Source organism: Pteropus vampyrus, unplaced genomic scaffold (assembly GCF_000151845.1).
Source record: "Pteropus vampyrus isolate Shadow unplaced genomic scaffold, Pvam_2.0 Scaffold55, whole genome shotgun sequence".
Taxonomy (NCBI): domain Eukaryota; kingdom Metazoa; phylum Chordata; class Mammalia; order Chiroptera; family Pteropodidae; genus Pteropus; species Pteropus vampyrus.
Genome location: NW_011888836.1, coordinates 6,569,837 through 6,595,413, shown reverse-complemented (window position 1 = coordinate 6,595,413; position 25,577 = coordinate 6,569,837). Strand labels below are relative to the sequence as shown.

General features: G+C 32.7%; 1 protein-coding gene across 2 annotated transcripts in view; it reads right to left on the bottom strand.

Annotated features, from left to right (window-relative positions):
* Positions 1-25,577, bottom strand: part of ROCK1 (Rho associated coiled-coil containing protein kinase 1) — a 131,678-nt gene that overhangs the window by 74,454 nt on the left and 31,647 nt on the right. For both annotated transcript variants that reach the window (XM_011360461.2, XM_011360464.2), the window contains exon 2: positions 19,915-19,996. In XM_011360461.2, the coding sequence (XP_011358763.1) occupies positions 19,915-19,996 (82 nt within the window). The remainder of the gene's footprint in view (positions 1-19,914; positions 19,997-25,577) is intronic.

The window sequence follows — 25,577 nt, the reverse complement described above, 5'->3', positions numbered from 1 at the left end:
AAACAGAAAAAAATGAAAACAAACAAACAAAAAAAATAAGGAGCATAAGCACAAAGTTTGTGGAAAACTAAGAAAGACACCTAACCCAAGCTTGCCTGGGAGGGAGGTGGCCAGAAAATGCTTTCTGGAGATGATAACACTTGAAATGAGTCTAAAATGAAGAATAGCAGCCAGAAAGGAAGAAGAGAATACTACAGGTGATGGGCAACATAAGCAAAAGGCACAGAGGAACTACATACAAGGATTTCTGTGTTGCTGGAGTATTAAGTTTGTGGTAAGGATTTGGAGGAGGCTGGAGAGCCCTAAACTGGTTAAGGAGCTTGAACTTTACCTGTAGGGCTGTAGTTATAGAATTATTAATTATCAAAAATATTTCACGATAAGGCTTAAAGCTATTGAATATGTAAAACGGATAAAAGAAAGGCCTGAACTAGGATAATATGTATTACATAATAGCCTGTGGGATTGAGAAAGGATCCTTGGCTCTGATAATATAAAGTTTAGAGCCATAAATACGTTATAACGTCTGTAGCTTGATCTCAGAAAATGTATCTGTTGCAAATTTGTGTGGGAATGGAGAACTTGCTTCCTTATTAAATTCGACAGCACAGGAAGTGTAGAAAAAAGCTTGACATTACTTGTGATTCAAACAATACTAGTTGTCAAAATGGTTTTATTACATTTAAGTTTTGCATAAAAGTGCTATTTTGCTTTTAATTTTAAGTTGAATTCATTAAAAAACATTAAGTCTGAAGCAAAAACTTATTCTCAAAGTCAATCAGTGTTCAATGATAATTCAATGACAATTGAGAGTAGTTCCTTTCATTCAGAAAAAACTTCATCTTGGCTCTTGTCTTAGCCCATACTGCCATACCAAATATCATAGACTGGGTAGCTTAAACAATAGACATTCATTTTCTTGCAGTTAAAAAGGTTCAAAGTCCAAGATCAGGGGGCCACCACAACTGGTTTCTGATGAGGCCTCTCTTCTTGGCTTGTTGACAGCCAGTGTCTTTGTGTGCACTTACATGGCTTCTTCCTTTTGTGTGTGCACAAGTAAGGACACTAACCCTATCTTATCAGAGCCTCACCCTTATGACCTCATTTAACCTTAATTGCCTCCTTACTGGCCCTATCTTCAAATATAGTCATATTAAGGGTCAGGGTTTTAACATATGAATTTTTGAGAGGGAGGGCCACAATTTAGTCCACAGTAGTCTTTAACACACACACACACACACACACACACACACACACACACACACACACACACAAACACACACGAGTAAAAGCCATCAACTTTGCTGTATGCTAAGATAACTTGGGATGTTCAGCCTCAATTTCTGACCAAAATTTACAGGCTTGATGATGGTTAAATCCATACGAGTGAATGATGTCTACTATTGACACTGTGGTTCAACTGCACATGATAGATTCAAATATTTTCCACAAAGTAACCTGCTGATGTATAATACAATGAATAACTATAGGTTTTAAACACCTTGCTTTCACGAGCTTTGTTAGTTTGTCCAACTAAGCCTTTTCCTGCACCTTAACTAATGCCACTGGTAACACACCTTAGCATACTCCACTTCAAGCTGTACTTAGTGTTTTCTCAAGTTCTTTAAAGATATTCTTGCCTGTACTTGTTCCATGCAGACTATACATTGAGAATAATTCTTTAGTCACTTCAAACTTGGTACTGACTCTTCAACAATAAACAAGTGTTAAGGAAAACCAGTCAAAATTGTTTGTTTTGTTTTTTAATTGACTATTGATGCTGCTTCCAATGGCCTCAATTCTTTAAGCAACTGTTCTTGCCAAAAAGCTAATAGTCTTAAGCAAGTTTTTTTTTCTCTGTATACATCTGTTTTGCTGCTGTAAGCACTCACCAGTGAACAGCTTTACCTTTGCTAACAATCAACCCGTAAACTTATTTAAGTTGCAGCCTCATTTTCCTTTTATATTTTTGTGAAGAAAATTCTGCTGTAATGAGATATTCCATTTTAAATATTCTATTTTTTCTGACTGTTGCTTTCTGTGAGTAGGAATATTATAGTGAGTGCTTACTCTGGTAAGGTCAATGTACAGTATATTGTATTCTTGTAGCATTGCTATAGTGTCACTATTTAATAAACACATCTAACTTTATAAAATGGTCCATACTCCACTGTGCCTTAAAATGACATATAAAGTTCACTTTCTTTTTTGATTTGACACAACAAGTATGCATTGGCAATAAAACAATAAAGAAAATGTTGTGGTATGGTGATACACATGGAACACTGTCAAGTTCTAACTGTACCACTGTGCTTTATGGTGTGCTGAATAGCAGTATGAAGCAAAGACACCACCATACATGATTTCTGTCACAACTACTTAACTCAGCCATTGCAGCATAAAAGTAGTTAGTCAATAAATTAAAGAATGAGCATAGCTATATCCCAAAATAAAACTTTATTTGTGGACAATGAAATCTGAATTTCACATGTCATGAATTAGTCTTCTTTTTGACTTTTTATCAATCATTTAAAAATATAAAAAACATTCTTCGTTCATAAACCATACAAAAACAAGTGGTAGGGCATATCTGGCCTGGGAGCTGTAGTTTGCCAACCCCTGCTTTCATGGAAACCCTGCTCCTCTAAGGCACCATTTCTACTGCAGCTCAAGTGGTACCCTTTATCATAACATATGCCTTATACCACTGGTCCTGAAAGTAGGATAGGTAAAATCCATTGCCATTTCTATACTCCCACCCTAAATCTTCAAGTTTTGGTTTTCATTTTATTTGAAGTAGTTAACAAGCTCCTTAACACTACTTCTCACTGTTGCTGTACCTACGGACTCTTAGGTCATCATATCTCATTGCTAGATAATTTAAATTCCTGGTTTATTGATCTTCTCTTCAATATTCTTTTTAACTTAAGAATTTTAATATATTCATGATGATACTTCTAATAACCAGCCCTCTCAATACCTTTAACTTCTCTCCTTCAGTGATCTTGTCCCCCACATTACCTTAGCCACTCATTTCCACGGTCACATACTAGACATTGTCATTATCGGTAATTATAATCCTTCCATAATTTTGATTTCAAATCTTATACTCTCTAAGCATTCCCTTAGCTTCCCGGCTTACTCTTTTCAATAACTCAACTCCAAAAATCCCCAACCCCATCAAGACCTCCAATCTACTGATCTTATCCAATTTTTACTGTGTAATTCACTGCACTGATACCTTCTCTCTTTCTTACCTACCCAGCTTAAATTTCAATCACTGTAATCACTTGCTTGCATGCATTGTTAGTGCCCTGGTTCTCAGACTGTACTTAGTTTGGCAAAACTATAATCCTACTTAAATCCAACTCTCCAACTAACTCTATGTCAGCATCCAAGCAGTTGAATATACATGGATAAATACATAAAATCACGTTGACTGATCCCACTTTAAATTCATAATCACAAACATAAAGATGGCCCTTAATTTGGCTTGAGACTCATTTACTGCCCTAATCTATTCATTCTCTCACTCTGCTAGACTTTTCTTCTCTCTTCTAAAACCTCCCACAGTTCTCCTAGTGATCCTCATTTATAGCTAATGACCTTGTTGGCTACTACTCTGAAACAAATAAAATAATCAGCAGAAAACTGCCACAGAATTATTATAATATATACAGATATTTTCCAATTAGCAGCATTACATTCATATATTTGGTCTCTTCACCTTTTAATGTAGGAGAATACCACTATCTTACACCATCCCCTCCACCAATGACATCATCCTATTTCACTGGGTCAAGGATATTGCTCTAGCAATTCTCCCCTTTCCGTATCACCAAGCTTTCCCCTTCCTAACTGTATCCTAGCACGCTATTTTCATTCCGACTTAAACATCTTGATCCCATTTACCTCACAAGCTACAGCCTATTACTCAACTCCACTGCAACAAAATCCCTCAGAAAGATGTCTACATTATTGTTGTTTTCCACACGCCCTTCCCCAAATCTTTCCTATATTTGCTCTTAAATCCACTCTGGGTGGGCCTTGGCCATTGTCTTTCAACCAAAACTGCTTGTCAAAGTCACAAATGACCACCATGTTGCTAAATTCAATGACCAATTCTCAGTCCTAGGGGTCTATCAGCAGCTTTTGACACAGTTCGATCACTCTCTCCAAGTATACTTTCTTTACTGGACTTCCAGGATACCACATTTTCCAAAAACACTAAAAGTGTTTTTCAACCTCAATGGTTATTTCCCAGTAGCCTTTGCTTATTCCTTCTCTTCTTCCAGATTTCTTAACATTGAAGCATCTCAAGGCTCAGTCTTTCAAAGTGCTTTCTTCTATACCTACACTCACTGCTTTAGAGGGCTTTAAAAACCATCTACACATCAGTAACTCTCAAATACTTATCTTTAGCACAGATGTCTCAAACTTCAAATTTATATATTCAAGTACTTACAAAATATATCTACTTCAGTAACAGGCACCTCAAATTTAATGCGTGTGAAATTGAAGAGATGTTCTCACTCAAAACCTCTGTCTATGATCTCCATATTTCAGCTGCTGGCTCAATTTTGCTTGAAGCAAAAACATAGGGATTATTTTATTTTTCTCTTATACTTCACATCCTATCTTTCAGGGAAATATCCTGGCTCTACCTTTGAAATATATATGGAACCTGTAGAAGGTGAGAAGTTTCTCACCTTCTACACTACACCATGCTGGACTAAGTCATCATCATCTCTTCCTTGGATTATTGCTATCACTTCTTAACTGATTTCTCTGTGTCTATCCTTGCCTCTCCATAGTCTGTTCTTAACCCAGGGTGATATTTTTAAAACATAAGTTAGATCTTGTCACATCTCTGCTCAACTCTCTAATGTCTTGCCATCTCATTCAGAGTAAAAGTAAAATATCTTACAATGGCCTACAAGACTGTACATGACCTAGCCTCCCAATTTCCTTGCTTCTCTGACATCATCCTACTATTCTCTCCCTTGCTTAAACTGTCTTCAGCCTCAGTGGCTTCCTTGATGCTCCTCAAACACGTCAAGTACACTCCTCTCTTAAGGCCTCTGCACTAGCTATTCCTCTGTATGCCATTCTCTTCCCTCAAATACCTGCTAACTCTCTCAATTACTTCAATTCTTTTCTCAAGTGTCATCTTTTAGTGCATCCTACCCTCATCGCCCTACCTAAAACTGCAAAACTCTGAGAACTTCCCAATTTTCTTAGTGTTCCTTTTTTCCCATAATAAACATTAACCTCTTTGTTAGTCATAAAGATTGTTTCATGCAAAATAAAACCTGCAAAATTATAAATCTGGGAAATCCTCATTAATTCTAAGACCAAAAAACAGGATTGTTTGACCATCAAACTCTTTGGCCAATTTCTGACTGTCAACTATTGAGCCAGGTGATGCTGGCAGAAAGCTAAGATTCAGAGAAGTGAGATATTATTGCACAGCACAGTAAGCAAGGAATGAAATGGGAAAACTGAGTCACAAATAGATACCATGAGTTTTTACAGGCCGCTAATAAGCTAACTGGTCTCTAAATAATCGCAAGTTAGAAAAAGATGCTGTACAGAAAAGATGAAAATTTATAGTTTTGGAGTTACCAAAAATTAAAAAAAGATTTCAATCACATACAGACTCATCAATCTAACTTCCCAGAAAGCAAACAGATGGTTCTTCTTGTCTTTTTTTTTTAAATCACACTTTACACCCACTAAATTCTACTTCTAGAAATTTATCCTAAAGAAATTAGATATGACATAGAATCAAGATTTCTACAATAAAATGCTTTTCAACTTATAAAAATTAAGCAATTTCATATACACGTAATAAAATATCAGGCAACATTTAAAATTTTGTTGAATAATTGCATAGAATGACATCCAGCAGGCAATGCTGAGCAAACAGAAGAGACTACATGTGTTTTACAAACTCAATTTTTTAAAAATAAAAAATATATATTGGTATGTAGATAGAAAAAAGGCCAGAAAAAAATATACCAAAATAATAACTGCAGTCAAATATTTCTGTGTGGTAGGATTATTTTATTCCTCACATTTTCTATATGTTTCAAGTTTTGCATAATTATTCTGTTGCTTTCTAATGAGAAAAAGATATATCTTGCCTAGCCTAAGATCCTATATTATAAAATACACCATCATTTCAAATATCACTATAGCCTTTAAGACATATCCCAATTTTCTAAAAAAGTTTAAAATGTCAGAATAGATAAAATAGGGTAATAAAAGCTATGCACAATATACCTTTTGAACAAAATACTGCTAAACCTTCCTTAAAGAAACCTATAGAGTAGTCAAAGCAGCCCTAACAAGCTCTACAATTATCTAAAATTTATCTGGAAAACTTACAATATGGTATTCCACTTCATAAAAATCTGACTATTTTATTTATTTGAATGTTTTAATGTAAAAATTATTTTACGCCCAAACCGTCAAATAAAATTCAAGGTCCAGGAAGATATGTCTTGTTCTGCCAGTGTGTGCACACATGCGCGCAAGCACGCACACACACACAGTTTGAGAAACAGATTAGCCCCAAAAAATAAATAAATAAATAAAAATCTGAACTTCTCAACATAACATAAATCTTGTTATGTTAGATCTTATTACTGTCTGATTTCTCCTGTCTTTTATCTAGATATTCTCCCCCAAACAATGCTCTAGCAAAGCCCAGTTAGTTGCAATTGCCTATATGGCCATACTGCTTCATATCTCCATGCCTTTGCAGATGTTGATCACCAGCCTAAAATGACTTCCCCACTTTCTTTGACCAAGTTACTATCAAACAAGATCTAATCCTGTATCTCTTCCACAGCCATTCCTGATCCTCTCAAGCAGATGGGATTAATCCCTCCTCTGGGACATCACTATTTCCCTATTATTTCATCTATCGATCTGGACAGGAATTGTTTATATGTTTCTTCTACTATACTGTAATTCCCATTTCCTTAATGATAAAGACCACACTTCATTCACAGATATGTCTCTGATGTATGTATATGCTCGATGATACCTATTAAAACATTAAAAACATGTAATGATATTATTTACAAATGGAGATAATTACATGCAGCTCTTATCCATTCAGGAACAAATAAGCAATCATACATTTACTCCAAAATAATAAAAATATATATTTAAAAATCTTAGGTTTCTCAAAATGCTAAACATAGCATTTCCATATGACCCAGCAATTCTACTTCTAGGTATCTACCTAAGAGAAATAAAAATGTATGTCCACACAAAGCCTTGTATAAAAATGTGCATAGCAGCATTATTCATAATAGCCAAAAAATAGAAACAATACAAACGTCTGTCGACTGATGAATGGTAAACAAAATGTTGGTATACCCACGCAATAGAATACTTTGTAATTAAAAAGAATGAAATATGTGCTACAATATGGATGAGCCTTGAACACATCATGCATGCTAAGTACAAAAAGCCAGTCACAAAAGACCACTTATTGTATGATTACATCTATAGGAAATGTCCATACTGGCAAATCTGTACAGACAAAATAAATTAGTCATTGCCTAGGGCTGAGAAGCTTGAGGAGAAATGAGGAATGACTGCTAATGGGTATGGGTCTTCTTTCTGAGGTGATGAGATGTTCTAAAAGTGACTGTGGTAATGGCTGCACAACTAAACACACATAAAACAATGAGCTGTATACTTTAAATAAGTGAATTTTATAGTATGTCAAATAAAACTCAATAAAGCTATTTAAAAAAATCAATCTTGGGTTTGGCAATGAATTTTACATACAATATCAAAAGCACAATCCACAATGGAAATAACTGATAAATTAGACTTTATCAAAATAAAAAACTTTTGCTCTGTGAAAGACAATGTGCAGTGTTTTGAGTCTAGAGGTGGAGTTTATTGATCTCCATTCCCTTGAGTGTGGGCTAGACTAGGGACCAGATTCCAAAGAATAGGGTAAGGAATGAAAAAGAGTAACATACTGGGAGAAAAGCCTGGCAGACCATTAATAAATCATGGTAATATCAAATAGCCCAGATAGAATGTGATGAGAAGCGTACTTCATCTCTATGGTACTCATTCCCAAAACCCATAACCCCTGTCTAATTATTAGAAAACATCAGACAAAACCAAATTAAGGGATGTTCTATAAAATATCTGATCAGTAATCTTCAAAACTGTCAAGATCGTAAAAAAACGAGGAAAGACTAAAAAACTCTAATAGATCGGAGGTGACTAAGGAGAAATGACAACTAAATACAATGTGGTATTCTAGACTGCATTCTGTAACCGAAAAAAAAGGGGAAGATTAATGGAAAAAATGATATCTGAGTAAAGTATGTAGTTAGTTACTAGTAATATAAAAATTTAAATTTCTTAGTCTTGTCAATGTACCATGGTTATATAAGACATTAACATTAGGGAAAGCTGGGTGAAGGGCATACGATAATCTCTACTATTTCTGTAACTTTTCTGTACATGTAGAAATAACTTTGCAGTATTTCAGGACTCCTAGAGTATCTCAAAAGATTTGAAACTGCATGAGCAGCATGGTAAGTGAGGAAAACTTCTAGGATATATTGTATGCATAAAAAATGGTTGTAAAGTGAATGAACAGTCAGGGCTATGGGAAACCCGAGACGGCTTGTTGGTTCTTCCCTGATCCCTGGCTCCTCATTTTTTGGTTTTTGCATTCCTCCATGTATCACAGTGCATTTAAGCTGGATTTAGATAAATGAACTTATGAGCTGACATTATTAACACATCTTATATTCCTGTCAAGATCTGACAGTCACTTTAAGAAAATGCCAAGCTGCTAACTGCTTCCTCTCACAGGGAGCTCCCAGGAGACAGAGAATTTAAAGATCACTGACTGCTACCTAAAGATTTTTTGTTTTGTTTTGTTTTGGGAAAGGACATAAAATAAAAGGCATTCTCCAATCTTGTTGGAAGGGCCTTACCAGGCACCTAACTGCGAATGGACATCTACCTTTATCTGTGACATTCAACAATGGACATTAGAGATTCTTCTAGAATGAGAAGCTGCTGGCATCAGACGTAGACAGTTATCCCATGACACTGACAAGGCCTGTTTATCTATGGATTGGTTATCAAACTCAGAATCCAGTTTGTTTGACTGTCTTTACCTGTCTGCTAATGGTATTAATCATAATAATAGTTATACTTGTAAAAGAAAAATCTATCTGATTGAGTGATAGTTTATTTTTAATAACTTTAAACAACATCTTCTAACATCCTTGGTCATACTGAATAATATATTCAATTTTATGGCTCCAATTTAAAATTTAAAATATCTTGTTGTGGTATAAAACTGCATTTTGACAATATATATAAAAATGTAAACTGGATACAACTCTTGACTCAGCATTTCCTGGAATTCACTCCAAACTAAGGAAAAAAGCAAGTATATCAAATTGTATGTATAAGAATGTTCAGCACAGCCTTATTTATAATAGTGAAAAACTAGAAGGAACCTAAATATCCACTATTATAAAAACACCTTTTAAAATTATGATGTATATTCATTCAATGGGATATATGTATTTTTTAAAATGTGTTATCTATACATACTTATTGATGTACAAAGATATTTTGTGAATTGCTTTTCACTGAAAGCACTGGTTAGCTGACAGATTCTACTGATTTATATTTAGATTGTTCTAACTTTTTGCTCTGACAACATATATTTGCTATGACAAACATTCCTGTATATTTGCAGAGCTGTTTTTGCAGGATATATTTCTTTAAGTATTTATAGGATACATTATGCTCATGAATATTATTAGTTTTAAAATGTACTAACTGCTCTCTAAAATGACTGCACTAATTTTCACTCTCAATACTAAACTATCCTAAATATTCTTTTTTATCTTTCTCATTAGATTGAGGTGGAGATGGGGATGGAATCTTTTTCTTTTTTCAACCCATATTTCTTGAAATATTAATGCATTTGTTTGACTGGCACCTGCTCACTGGTCATTGGTGTTTTTTCTCCATTAAACTATACATTGTTACTTTGTCTGTTTTTTATTGTCATTGATTGGAAGAATCTCTTCATATATTAGGATATAATTCTATCAAGTATGTTGTAATCTTTTCCAGTTTGTCAGTGTTCTTTACATTTTTCTTTATACACAGTTTTGATACACCAAAGTTTGTCAATATTTCCTTTACAGTTTCTAGCCCTGGTATCCTCTTTGGAAAAAAAAAGGCATTCCTTACTTGAAGACTATAAACATAACACCTATAATTTCATCTAGGACTTTATATCTTTACATTTGTATATATTGTGGAGACTCAATTTAATTTTTCTCCTCCCATCAATATCCAAGTGTCTCAATACAAATTACTGAATAATCTATCTTTCTCCAATGACTTAAGTGCTATATTAAGCTTATGCTAAATATTCATTTAATAAAAAAGTATGCTTCTAGACTCTCCCTGATGATCTATCAGTCTTATGTCCTTCAATAAAGTACTCTTTTTCTTATACTTCAGTATCGTTTGAAAAAATAATCCCAAAATATGACTACAATTCTGCCCCTGCCCCCTCAAATGGAAATACATTCACTATTGAAGTGCTAGAGTTACCAAACTATGCAAGTCATTTATATACTTAATAAGCAAAAAAATCAAACATACTAAAACCTTACATTTTAATGCCTCTGACTGGATATGTCCCATATTAACACATTCTTACATGTACCTTAATATTTAGTTGTGAAGGAAGTTTTTAATGCCACTACCAAATGGTAATATTACATTTTTTTAATCTGTTGAGAAGCTTGAAAATTGAATTTTATACTAATCGCAATATATGATCAACATAATCTATTTATACTTTCCTTCTCTCAAGAAACTTAACCCTTTCAAATGTAAAAGTAAACAGTGTATGAAAGACAATACATAAATTTTGCTGTTTTCTGAATTTTTGCTCCTTAAAATCCCTCAAACTGTAGACTTATAACTACATCTAAATTTATATTCCAAGTAGATAAAACCGTGTTTAATTTTCATACAGATAATGTGGTACTCATCTTCAAAATTACAGTAATGACTTTATAAATGTAATGAGACATCTTGAGAAGAAACTAGCCGCAAACATTAAAATGAAGACTCTTTTACAAGTCATAAAAACTTTTGCTGTTTTGTTTAAATATTTTTATACATTAACTTAAAATGAGAAAAGTTTCCCCTTTTCTACTGAGTAATATGTACCTTTTGTGCAATTCCACGAGGAGCTAAGGCAAACATATTGAAATTGTTTTTACTTCCTTGGATGAACAACAGATTCACTGACATCAGCAGAACATTTTAAACTGAAAATAATTTACTCCATTGTATTAATAAAAAATAATTGTTATTGATTTTAACTACCAGCTAATGAATAGCTAATTTAAAAATAACACTAACATTCAACTATCGTAATAATAATTTAATAAGCAGAAAAGTATCATGATTTCACAAATTTAAACATTATGAAAAAGTATTTTATGTTTTGAAGCATGCCAGAATAATGATATATTAACACCTTGAGATGGGAGAAAAGAGGAATAAATTTTCTAATGATAATTACTACCTGTTTACATATAAATTAATATCTAATTAAATGTGTGTAATCCATGAAATCTTATTTTTGGAAGGAAGATAAGAAAGTAATCAGAGAAGAAGTTAAATTTCATTTTATGGAACATCAAAATATTATATGGCTGGTTACCAAACATAATTACTTAGAAAAATTCACAAAAAAATGTAGTTACAATCCTTTTACAATGATACATGCAATATGCCCTTTAATATGGTAACTAACCACTTTAATTAGTTTAATTGTGATGATGGGTACAGAGATATCTGTTATATTATCATCAATACATTTGAACTATGTGGCAATCAAAAGTAATTTTAAAAACCAATGATGTGTCTGAACTCTGCCAAGAAAAGAATACTTTATAGATCATCTCTAACAAGTCAGCATTTAACCTCAAATACAATTAACGAATATTTAATGAGTACTTAATATTCAGTCAGGTTTGGGAATAAAAATACAAATGTCCTGCTCAAATGACGCTTACAATCTAATGATGAGGGAAGGAGAAGAATGGGTACCAATCAAATAACCATATCAAAAAACACATAATCTAACTGTGATAAGTGCACAAGATGCCATGAAAGTACACACCCAGCAGCAGTAAATCTGACTGAGTTCAAGGGGTTGGATGGGGTTGGAGGAAATTCTGTAAAGAAAACAACATCTAAAAAGTCTTATGGAGAAGGTATCAAGGTACTTTCCAGGAAATAAATGTAAGCTATGTGACTGAGGTATAAGGAAACAAAAAGGAGAGTAGTATAGATAATAACGTAATTTGAAAGGTCATACAGCACCAGATTAAGAAAATCCTTTGAAAGGCCGGGAGTGAGATCTGACTTAATGAAATCTGCAATTAAAAAAGAATCTCTGGCCTAAATGTGGATAACTAACTGCACATGGGCAAAAGTAGATGCACTGAGACTAGACAGAAGATTTACTGTGATCATTCAAGTGGAGATGACGACTCTTGAACAAGAGTAAGTGCAGCAGTAAAGTTCAAACCTGCCTGAAGACTGTCACTGATCAGAAATCTACATTTATCAGTCTTTTTTTATTTTCTTTTCTTTAATTTTCTAGCAGTTCCACTATTCTCTAAAGTTTTTCTAAAGATCCTCAATCACATCAGCATGTTAATTCAATATTCTAGAGTGTAATTTCCCTAGATCTGGGGGTGTAAACTAATTTAAAGTGCTCAAATTTCTTCTTTCCCTGAACTTCAATTCCTTTACCTACATTTTTTAAACTCTTGAGAATAATGAAAACAAAAACAAAACACAATGTAATCCTTTTTTATGCAATCCATTAACCCAAAGGCTCAACCTACCATTTCAGTCTCTTCTTTTGCCATCTGTTCTCCTTACTCCTGCTGGCTCACCAAAAATCAAGTTCTGTTTATACCAAACTTATCGTTCCTCAAAGATATCATACTTTCAAATAACTATAACTTAATGAATGCTGTTCCCCCTCTGCCTAAATTGTTCTTCCTCAATTGAGAAATCTAGCCTATCCTCTAAGACTTTATTCAAATGTTACTTTCCAAAGCCTTTCTTTACTCCCTCACATCTATGCATCATTACCTTCTCTACAAACTTCCACTACTATAAAGGTATATACTATTTGTTTCTGTAGTTCCCTCCACGAGATGGTAAGTGCTATAGTTTTTAAGAAAAACAGTATTATATTCCTTATGTCTTTGGTGACTGGACATTCAAAAAATCATTTAAGAATAAGTGGTTCCATGTAGTGAATTTATCATTTTCTCATATCTTAAACCCATAACTCTAAAATGAGAAGGCTTAGAGGAAAGAAATTACTTTTGTTGCCTTAACTTTTCACAAGTCTTGGCTCATCACGGGCTTTAGGCCTAACACAACCGTTATAGATTTATGCTACTCTTTTGCATTTATCCCTGGATATGTACTCATACTTAACATGTTCATTCATACCCTTTCCCCTGAGCTAAGAACTCCCTGTGGAATAACCCTGGTTTCTTTGAGTGCAATCTTCTTATATTTACTCTTTTTGAAATACCATCCTTCACTTGGAATCACTATTTTTAAGATTTATCTTTTCAGTAAATTTAATTAAATTTCCTAGGCTTGGAGCACATGCCTGATTGTGCCCAGTATTTCTTTCCTTCAGTAACATAGAGTCTTAGGCAATGGTTCCCAATTGAGGGCATTTTTGACCCCCAGGGTACATTTGGCTAAGTCTTGAGACATTTTTGATTGTCACAACTGGGGGTAAGCTAGAGAGTATGTTACTGGCATCTAGAAGGTAGAGGCCAGGGATGCTGCTAAACATCCTATAGTTCAAAGAACAGCCCCTTCAACAGTTATCTGACCCAAAATGTCAACAGTGCCACTGATCTAAAGTGAATTGAATGCTTTCTCTCAAAGTCTGTCGCCTCCCAAATGCTAACCAATTCAGCCTTTTTGATCAAAAACTCAGAAGAGCAATTACTTTCATTACTTGCTGAATAATTACATTATTGGCAAAGCATATAAAGATTTTATCAATTGTTCTACATGCTTTTATAAGTAGATAGCTGCTACACTACCACTACCATAGCTATTATGCCACTTTTGTAATCTATATTAATATAGCTATATATAGTATGCTACCATAAAATATGATTTCTGGGTTTATCTTTTTTAGACAAACAAATGCTCTCTAGCACATTTTTACTCTCAGGTTCATGGATTTTCTTCATACAGTGCTCTTCCCTCCTCCATTACCTTCTATTACACTATGGTAAATTTAGTTTAATGAACATTTATTTCTGTAAATACTAATAATAAATACTAATTTATTTGAAATTATTTTTTTAATACAATCAAACAAAACAGAAAGAGACTCACAGATACAGAGAACAATCTGATGATTGCCAGATGGGAGGGGGTTTGCAGGGCTGGGTTAAAAAGGTGAAGGAATTAAGGAGTACAAATTGGTAGTTACAAAATAGTCATGGCGATGTGAAGAACAGCATAGGGAATACAGTCAATAATACTGTAATAACTATGTATAGGTGGGTACTAATCTGGGGGATCATGTCATAAATTATAAAAATGTCTAACTGCTATGCTGTACGCCTAAAGCTAATATAAAATAATACTGAACATCAACTCTAATTGAAAAATAAAATAAAAAGTAATAAAAATAAACAAAATCCAATTATGAAGTTACATATCTTTGTAACCCACTGCCACTCTTAGAATAATTTCAGCTCTTAGAGGGAAAAGAATTGAGGCTGTGTTAAAATAAAAATTGCCTATGCAATGGGAATACACTGTTATTTCTATCTTGTTTTAGAAAGGGTACATGTTTATACAGAGTAAAATGTGTTGACGTTTTCTTTCTTTAGTAATCATATCATTTTATTTATATAAAAGCAAAGAGGTAAAATAATTACACATTAAGTTTATGGCCCACAATCCTTTTCATTCTACCATCCTAGCTATGAAAAGGAATCATTATTTTTTAATGATTTATAAAGTTCATCCTAGGTTCTTCATAACAAAGCACTACTTATATTTCAAACAAGGCTATATAAATCACAGACAATAAACTGACTTAGTGTATAAAATTACACTTAGCATATCTCTACTTGTCTTATTAATGACTGACCTAAGATATATTTTTTCTTTACTTCTTAAAAAAATACTTTGCACATTAGGAGAAGCAAGAAGGAAAGAAAAGGATAAAGGAAGTACAACTATCAAACAAATTATTGTGTTAAATTATTTCCCTCTCTACACCAAACAAAAAATGTTGTCTATACTCCAGGCAAACCAGACATTGTACTTCAAAATTTGATTGGCACAGTTTATTGTGGAAACTCCCATGCTTAATATAGTCTTACTTTACATAATGGTCACCATTACCATTTAGGTTTCTTAAGTGCTTTAGGAGATGTATCCTGTGATAGCATGTATGAGGATCTGTTCCTGTCTGAATATAATTTGCATGAATTATAATTTTCATGAAACATTAAAAAAGACTTCTACTAACATAATTATGAATCTTTTACTCCAAAGTCTCAGTGACATTCAAAATGGTTCAAACATATAATCATAATCACTGTTCCCAAATTCTCCATCCCTCCCAATGACTCCCACCCAACATGTTTCTTCAAAAATGTGAGTAACTCCTATCAAGATAGCTTCATTTTATCTCTAACCCCTATCTAAAATTCACCTTAAAATTTTTATCAGTTATGTGAGGCTGATAAACATTTCCTTTGTAGTCCTCACTGTTTAGGTATCATACAGCAGAGTCCAGAAAAGCAAATCTTTATATTTAACTAAATATTCAGTCAAATGGTCAGAGACTGACTCTCTTTTCCCTTTCAGTCGCCAACCCAAAGAGATAAAAAAAAATAGCTTGTAAGATACTTAGGCCTGAAGTTTAAAATATTTCAAGCTGCTATAATTTAAAGCTGCTATATACTTTAGTGAGACAGTACATACTAAAGAGAAAGATTTTATCCTATATTCCAGGTGTAGTCTTAGATCACTACATCTGATACCTGTCGGCAAAAAGCAATTCAAAACAAAACATTTACCTTTAATAAAATAATTCTGATGTACTCACTAATGAAAGCTATATCTTCATAAATTAATCTCAGCAATATGTAAAATTCTATCCAACGAAAATCTATTACTCTGAAATAGTTCATAAAAGCAACTTCAGTAGTTGAAGGAAATGTTATATCACATAAAGAGAAACATACAGTATGTACTCTTTTTGTCTGGCTTTTTTTCACTTACCACAATGCTTTTGAGATTTATCAATGTTGTTGTACATATCAGTTACTCCTTTTCACTGTTGTGTATTCCATTACGTTTATCCATTTTGTTTATCTATTTACAAGCTGATGGACATTTGGGTTGCTTCCAGTTTTAGCAATTATACATAAAATGCCTTAAACATTCTCATACAGGTCTCTGTGTGGACACATACTTTCACTTTTCTTAGCTAAATACATAGGAGCAGGATTCCTGAGTCATGGTAAATGCATGCATAACTTCATAAGAAATATGCAAACTGTTTTCCAAAATCCCTCACTATTTTACAAACCAACCAGAAATGTGTCAGAGTTCAGCTGCTCCACATGTTCACATATATGTACTTCATTTTGTCAATTTTTAAATTTTTAGTTACTCTAATAATGTGTACTGGTATCTCATAGTGGCCACAATTTGCAACTTCCTAATAACCATGTTGAGCAGCTTTTCATGTGCTCACTTGCCACTTGTGTACCTTCTTTGGAGAAATGTCTATTCAAATCCTTTCCCCATTTTTAAATTGAGTTGTCTCTGTATTGTTGAGTTACATGTCTTTATATATTCCAGACACTAATCTTTTATCAGGTGTATTATATGCTAATATTTTCTCCTATTCTGTGGGTTGTCTTTTCACTTTCTTGATAGCGTCCTTTGAAGCACAAAAGTTTCATTTTGATGATGTCCAATTTATCTTTCTTTTGCTAATTGTACTTTAGGTATTATTTTGAAGAAACAACTGCTTAACCAAGGTCATAAAGATTTATGCCTGTTTTCTTCTAAGAGTTTTAAAGTTTTAGATCTTACTTGCTGAATTAATTTTGTATGTGGTGTGAGGAGTCTAACTTCATTTTTTTGCATGTGGATATCCAATTGTCTGAGTACTATTTGTTAAAAAGACTATTCTTTCCCTTTCATATGTTTTGTAACTATTTTCTCCCAGCCTATGGCTCACCTTTTCATTTTTCTTAGCAATGTCTCCTAAAGAGAAAAGGTTTTGAATTTTGATGAATTCTAACCGTTTTTTTTTTCCAAAACAATGGTCTGTGCTATTTGTGTCCCACCTAAGAAACTCTTGCCTACCCAAAGTCACAATTGTTTTCTATGTTTTCTTTTAGCGGTATTGGTTTTAGCTCTTACATTTAAGTTTATGATCCATTTTGAGTTAAGTTTTTGTATATGGCGTGAAGTAAGGCTGAATATTCAATTACTTTGTTACTTTTGTTGAAAATCAATTGGCTGTATACTGGTCTATTTCTGGACTCTCTATTCTGTTCCATTTATCTATGAGTTTAGTTTTTCATTAATATTATACTGTCTTGATCTTGAAATCCAGTAATGTTAGTCCTCTAACTTTGTTCTTTCTTTCCAAAATTATTTGGCTATCCCAAATCCTTCAAATTTCCACATGAATTTAGAATTGCTGGTCATCTTATAAAAAAAAAAAGCCCACTTAGGTTTTGAGGACTCCTAACATTTTAATATTGAATTGTCCAACTGATGAACACTGAATATCCTTCTTTTTTTAGGTCTTCTTGAATTTATCTCAGTGATAGTATATAGTTTTCAGTATAAAACTTACACATATTTTGTCAAATTTATTCCTAAATTTGTCATGTTTTTGCTTCTATTATAAATGGTGCTATATTTGTTATAATGTCAATTTCGAATTGCTCCTTGCTAATTTATAGAAATATAATTTTTTTTTGTATATTAACCTTCTAACCTGCAACTATGTTAGTTCTTGAACTATTTTTGCAGAAAATCTTGCAAGATTTCTATATAAAAATTTCTGCAATATTTTGCAGAAAATCTTGAGGATTTTCTATATAAAAAAACATGGCATATAAATAAATAAAATTTCACTTCTTCCTTTTTAATCTATATGATTTTTCTTTATCTAATTGCACTAAAACTTTCAGGACAATGTTGTATGAAAGTGATGAGATGATTGCCTTTTCCCAATCTTAAAGGAAAAGCATTTAGTCACACACAATTAAATACAATCTGAACTGCAGGTTGTTTCATAGATTCTCTTAATCAGGGTAAGGGAGTTTCCCTCAATTCCTCGTTTGCAGAGGTATTTTTAAATCAAGAATGAATACTGTATTTTATCAAATGCTTTTTCTGCATCTACTGAGATAATTTATAGATTTTCTTTTCTAATTAGTATGTTGATAATGTAAATTATGCTAATTGACTTTTGACTCTTAAACTAACTTTGCAATCCTGGTATAAACTCTCCTTGGTCACAGTTTTTACCTTATGCTAGACATAATTTGTTAAAATTTTGTTATATTATTTTCTGTACTTTTCTCCAATTTATAAACTAAACTAAACTACACAGGTTTATCAGCTAAAATACTTCATCTTTATATTTTCATTTTATTTTAGTAATTTCTATTGTGGCTACTGATGTTTCTATTTATAAAATGTAATATAAAGACATACTTAATATTATGAAAACAGCAACACTGCATAGCAAAAGGAGTAACAGATTAAGAAAGCATGTGTTCCAATTCTTGCTACCCTAACCTTACATACTCCTCTTTGTACTAATGAGACTTATCCTTTGCCTCCCATCAAATAACTAGTGATGTTTCTCCATCTTTTTAGTTCTTTCGCTATACTGTTAAGTAGAGAGGTAAGCAAATGTAAACGATAATAAAATTTTGGGCAATTTCAGTAAGATGAGAGAAATTAAGAAAATTTTATACTTAAAAAGTTCCTAATTCAGATCTGGCATCCTATTTCAAAATTAAATTAAGGCTGAATAAATATTTTATGAAAAATGGAAAATTATAAAAACATAAAATTGGTAAGTGAAAACATTTGAATATTCAGAAAAATAAAACTTTTCTAACAAAATATATGTAACCAAAATTGAAAGACAACACTAAAACCAACACAACCTAAATATCAATATTAGGTTTAGGAACTGAAATAAAGAAATGGAATGGGTTTATTATCTAAACTTTATTATCAAGTCTTTAAGATTAAAAGTTTAAAACTGTTTTAATAAGTTCTTTAATCAAATTTTTAAATGATAATATTTAATATCAAAATCCAAAACAGAATTTTTAGAAAAGAATGTCTGTAAAACTTAAATATAAGCCAGCTTTCCTTAAGAAATTAGGACTTTTTATATGTAATCTATTCTTTCCCACAGATATTAAAATATAGCTAATTCACTTATAAAAGAAAAAGACAAATATAACATTATTGAAATTCAATGTGAATATATGTAAATGCTTGTTTTAACATATTTATTTTAACCATTTACTTTTCATTCCCTTTTCTGCAAAATGTTTTATAGATTCTCCTGATAGACATCTAAACTGGCTAATAAAGTTTCTGTCACTTCCTACTCATTTTATGTAGGAATTATTGATGAAATAACCAAAAAGTAGACAGAAAGATAAAAAGGGCTTGACTTGTCTATGTTAAAATTTCATTACATACAGTCTGTCATTAACCTCCACAAAAATTACTTACATCTGCTTAAAAAGTTGTCAATATTTTTGTTTTTTCTTAAGGCAGGAAAATCCAAATCATACACCAAAGCATCCAATCCATCCTAAACAAATAAACAAAGAGTTAGTTTTTTACACTATGAATACTTTCTTTTTTATAAGTAAAGAATAAAACACAACCTTTAACATTTAATTTGCCCTCTCACATACATCTTGTATTTAACACTTTCTAAAAGGTTACATGAGTACTGAGAGAAAATTTGTTTTTATTTCATATATAGATTTTCACCTTCTAACTCTCTAAGACAGAAGAGCAGCAGAATCACCACCAGTTAGCCACAACTGACTTCACCTAATGCCCTTTTCCCCTCAAACGGGCATAAAATTTTACTTTTACTCCCTCTTACTACAGCATTTTATTTCACAGACACTCATTGAAAACAAATGGCCTATATTAGGACTACAAATTTTTAGTAACTAAATGTGGTAACTAAATAATAGATCCTAAAAATGTGTGTGAAATTTAGTATAAAATAAATTCTGCAGTTAGACACATTTTTAATGATAAAAACATACTAGATTTTCATAAAGGTTCTCTTTCTTAAAGTATCTTCTAGGGCAACTATCAGTAAAGAACAAACATAAGCTTTTGCTTTTAAATGGACATTTAAATATTATCTAAGCAAGTGCAGGGCAATGTGAAGGTATACCAATCAGTGCTGAAGTGGGAATGGATCTATACAGGATATATCCTGTCACATGGCAGGAACAGAAGGAACATTCACATAAATACAAGTAATCTTCATTTTATTTAGCTGGGGAAATCAAGTTTGCTCTGCAGAGCCCAAGAATAAAAACAGAAGCAGCAAAAGAAGATGTACCTTCTGCAGACCCTATACAGTCATGCTTATAAAAGAAAAATTTAAGCTAAAGGATATACAGACTTTATACTTTGTATTAAGCCATGGGTGTGAATCACCCAGCTATTTAAGAATACTTAAAATATTCCCCTAAAAACCAAAAGGTAGAGTCAAATTTAAACAGGCTTTAAAATACATCATTGCATGAGTTGGAAACGGACCACAGAGAAAACAGCTAATAATCCCAATGTTGTTGACTGCTTTAAGAGATAAACCCATCCTATACTGGTGAGTTTTCAAAATTCAGAAGTCTGTGCAGATCTGAAGAAAAAGCTCCTCAACTAAAGGAAGTCCATCTCTCTTTGAGATACATTTCTTAGAGTCCTATAAGCCATCTAAGTATTAACTTCTTTTTATAGAAAAGAGAAGGGTCAGGCCTGGTTAGTACTTGGATGGGAAACCACCTAGGAAGACCAGGTGCTGTAGGCATAAAAAATAAAAAATAAAAAAATAAGGGGTTGTAAGTTGACAAGGTCCTTGCAATCTATGAGGTCAACCAAGGGTTGCCTCGTCTAAAAAAATAAAATAAAATAAAATATAGAAAAGAGATAAGAACCTTTACATGAGAATTTGATTTTTAGCTGATGCTTGACCTGTTCTAAATTGAAAAAACAACCAATAAATTATCTGAATTCACTGTTTTCTAGGAAAAGGTAAGTTAAATATAAATATATATTTTTAAATGTTTTACTAGATTTTAATTTTTTAAGGAAAAACCACAGTTACTATTTCATTTTTCCCATAGTGCCTTGAAGAGTGACCTGAACAAGTAGGTATAAAATGTACAATAAACCAATGATTTGTATGCTCAATGGCAAAGGCATTACATTATTCAAGAAATAATATTTTTCTTAGACTAGATACTAAGTTTCACTCCAAAAGATTACACAGACTACAGGAAAGTGCAAGTACACTATTCTCCCCTTTATTCACAGTTTCAGTTACCCATGGTCAATGGGTAACTGAAGTCCAAAAATACTAAATGGAAAATTTCAGAAATAAACAATTCATAAATTTTAAATTGTACACCATTCTGAGTTGCATGATAAAATTTTGCATCATCCTGCTGTCTTGCCTAGGACGTGAATCAGCCTTCTGTCCAACGTATCCACACTGTATATGCTACCCACACTTTAGACACTTAGTAATCATCTCGGTTATCAGATCAACTGTGTTCAAGTGCTTGTGTTCAAGTAACTCTTATTTTACTTAATCATGGCCCCAAAGTGCAAGAGTAGTGAAGCTGACAATTCAGACATGTCAAAGAAAAGCCATAAAGTATATGTATGTACAGGAAAATACACAGTATATATAGGGTTTGTGGTACTATCGGCAGTTTCAGGCATCCACTGGGGATCCTGGAACATACTCCTCTGCGGATAAGGGGGGACTACTTACTATACTATTAGCTACACAAGAAAATTTTTAGAGCAAAATTTGACACCCTGAAGTGGTCTAGGGAATGTGAGTAGATATGAGATAACCTCAAAATATTATACTATTATTTTATAATAACTATTTTTATTATTTTAAGAGTTTTTAAAATAATAAAATAATAAAATAATATTTTTATTATTTTAACACTTTTCAGTTTTAAAAGGTTCAGAACATCTACATTTATGTTAGGTTAAATTATTTTCAAATATTAAATAAAACTTTTAAAAGTTAGAAAAACGTATACTAAATTTTACTCACATGCCTCCACTCTTACTCCAAATAAGTTTTTAGAAAAACTACTAAATGTTAGAAAAGAACCTCAAAAATTACCTTGTTTTACTACTTCATTTATTTTTCCAAGGCAAATAATCAGAAATATTAACTAACTTGTCCAATGCCACACAGCTAGCTAGTAAGCTGTGTAAGAATCAAAATACTTTGTCTAGTAATTAAAGATATAACATGACCATGATAAAAACATGATTTTAAAGATTCTCAGTCTCTTAAAAATAAAATTAAGAATTGAGAATAAGCATGTATTTTTAAACTGAAGATACATTATTCAAAAATCAGTAGAAAATCACAAGTCATTCTTCTAATTATAACTAGAAAGTACAGTGGCTAGCACTCAAACCTAGTATTCTGGCTCAAAATCCTATGTTTTCTCTAATTTACCACTATACTCCCTCTTCTGTATGACCTTCTCTAAACTACCTATTAAAACTAACAGTTCTCTTTGTATTAGTTATTTTTTACTTCAATCTTTGCAGCTAGATTTTAAGCACCTTGAGTAAGCTAAACCCCAGAACTGAGCATCACATTTTACTCATAGCATAGCAGAGACTGTTAGCTTTCCTAACCCAATAATTATTTATACCTTCCTAATTTAACCTTGATTTTGTTGGGGCCACCCATCTTCCGCCATGAGACTAAGAGCTTCCAAGGAGGGAGAGACCTTCCCCAGCTCTGGTAGGGTGGTACTGATTAGTTTAAGACAAACATACCAGAGGCCTATTATTACTTTTGCCAGTGTTTGGCTTAAACACGGGAACGTAGTAATCTGGTATGTGAGATACGAGGGGAAACCTACAAAAGGTTCCTGAGAAAAGTTTCTCATCTCTTGAAAAGATACATGTAAAACCTAGTTCCTCCTTTCATGAGAAATTATCCTATCTGTATGTGACACCTTAAATAGCACCAGCCATCTTGCAGCCTCAGAGAAAGTTAGCAGAGGATGACAAAGCCAACAGATGGAAGGAACCTGGTCCCTGATGATGCTGGTTGAACCACTGAATTAATCTATTCTGGAGCCACTCTACCCATGCTTTCTTCATACATACTCCTATGGATTAACTCTATTTGCACTGAATTTTCTATTTCTTGTTACTAGAAGCATCCTAACTGAAATACATAGTAAGAGCTCAACAAATGCCACTGGACTGAAATAGCACTAACCAATACATGAGCTATAAGACTTGTTGCAGTAAAAGGGCAAGAGAACTGCCCATTCAATAGTGAGGTCAGAAGCAAGATGGGGCTGACAAAAAGTGTTACTCTTTGGTAAATGTTGTTTGTATAAATGGACTGCACCATGGAGAAGAATGATTTTTGAGTCATACTTAATAATAAAATGAATTGCAGATGGCTCAAATAATCCAAACATGGAAAAATAAAGCAAAAGCATCTTAAAGACAAAAAACATACTATATCTGCATGTTACTATTGGAAAGACAAATCACATAACCTTTCTAAGCTCAATTTTCTCTTTTGTAAGATGAGAGTAACTACCTATAACTCACAATTGGTTTGTGAAAATTAAATGAGTGAAGTACATGAAGTGTTTGGCCCTTAACAGTCCCATTTCTTTCTTTTCCTTTATTTCTCTAGCTGACATTTAAAAGTTCTACAAGTTAATCTCACTACTTATGACATAAATAGAAAGTAGACATTTTAGTGATGTGGTCATAAAAACTTCTTAGGTCACAATGTTAAACACTTGCCCACTGCAGTAATCCCATCTATGACTTTCTTTTTTTTACATAAGGGCAACTGACTTTTGCTTGACCACAGAATTTGATCACGTATTTGTTAATGGAAACTAGCTGCCTCCACTAATTGTCTATGGTCATGAGGTGTTTGGACCTATCATTATACACTCTAATTTTACAGTCATATGAGATGGTGTATGGCGTTTCAGTATCACCTGTAAGCAAAAATTATATGCATTTTATCAAAGAAATAAAATAGGCAAGAAAGTATTCTTCTAGCATTATCTAACACATATACCAACAGAGGCTAAGGGGAGTCAAGACACTAGGGTGAGGGAGAGGGACATAGGCTTCTACTTTAATGTAGTGGAAAAGCTACACAAGAAATATGTATATCCAACCATAAACTGGGGCAAGGAATCCTGACTTTTATTCGACACTCTGAAGTTCTTTAAAATAATGAATAAGACTTCTCCACTTCTTAGAGTCCACATTCCTATACCAGAACTCAGGACCTTAACAGAAATTAACATTCCTCCAAGAGGAAAAACAATTCATAAGGAATGACAGACATAGCATGTAGTCCTACTACTCTTTCACTTAATTTTATAATTTAGGCATGAACAAAAGCTATCCTCTACTTTCACAACATGTCCATCATATAACTTAACCATCAATTTAAGAAATGCAAGGGAGAGGATATATGAGAGGAGACAATGTCAAAGAACTAAAACAATGAATTTCTTTGCTATCCATAGTTGAACAACAATAGTACACCAGTTATAGCAGTATATTCTGAAAGAAGCTAATCACATTGGAGAAGTACTTTCATATAAACACACAAAGGCAGGTATAATTAATTCCAAGTATAACATTTTACAAGAATGGCTAAAAAATGAACATTTCATATTTCTTAAGATATGCTAGTATTAGGAGGGAAAAAAGCAACAGTTATCTAACAACAGAGATTAAACAAAAGGAGAAACAGGAGAAATTATTCAACCAAACACTGCTGCAAACTTAAATTCTCTGGAGAGTTTTGAATTACAAAAATAAGAGTCCTGTGTAAATATCACTTAGGATTAGATCCATTAGTAATAATAATACATTTGTTATAAGAATATAAGCACTAGAAAAGGAAGTAATCCTACATGTAAAAAGCATCCATTTTAATTTAAGATTTAAAAATCTAAGTGTTTACTATTGTAAACATGGATATATTTTTTGAGAAACTACCAAAAAAACTCATTTAAACTACAGTAGTAAAACCAAAGCTTCTGAACATGAAGATATTTTTAAAATAAGCTAACCCTTGGTACTAAGAAACTTCTGGTAAACTT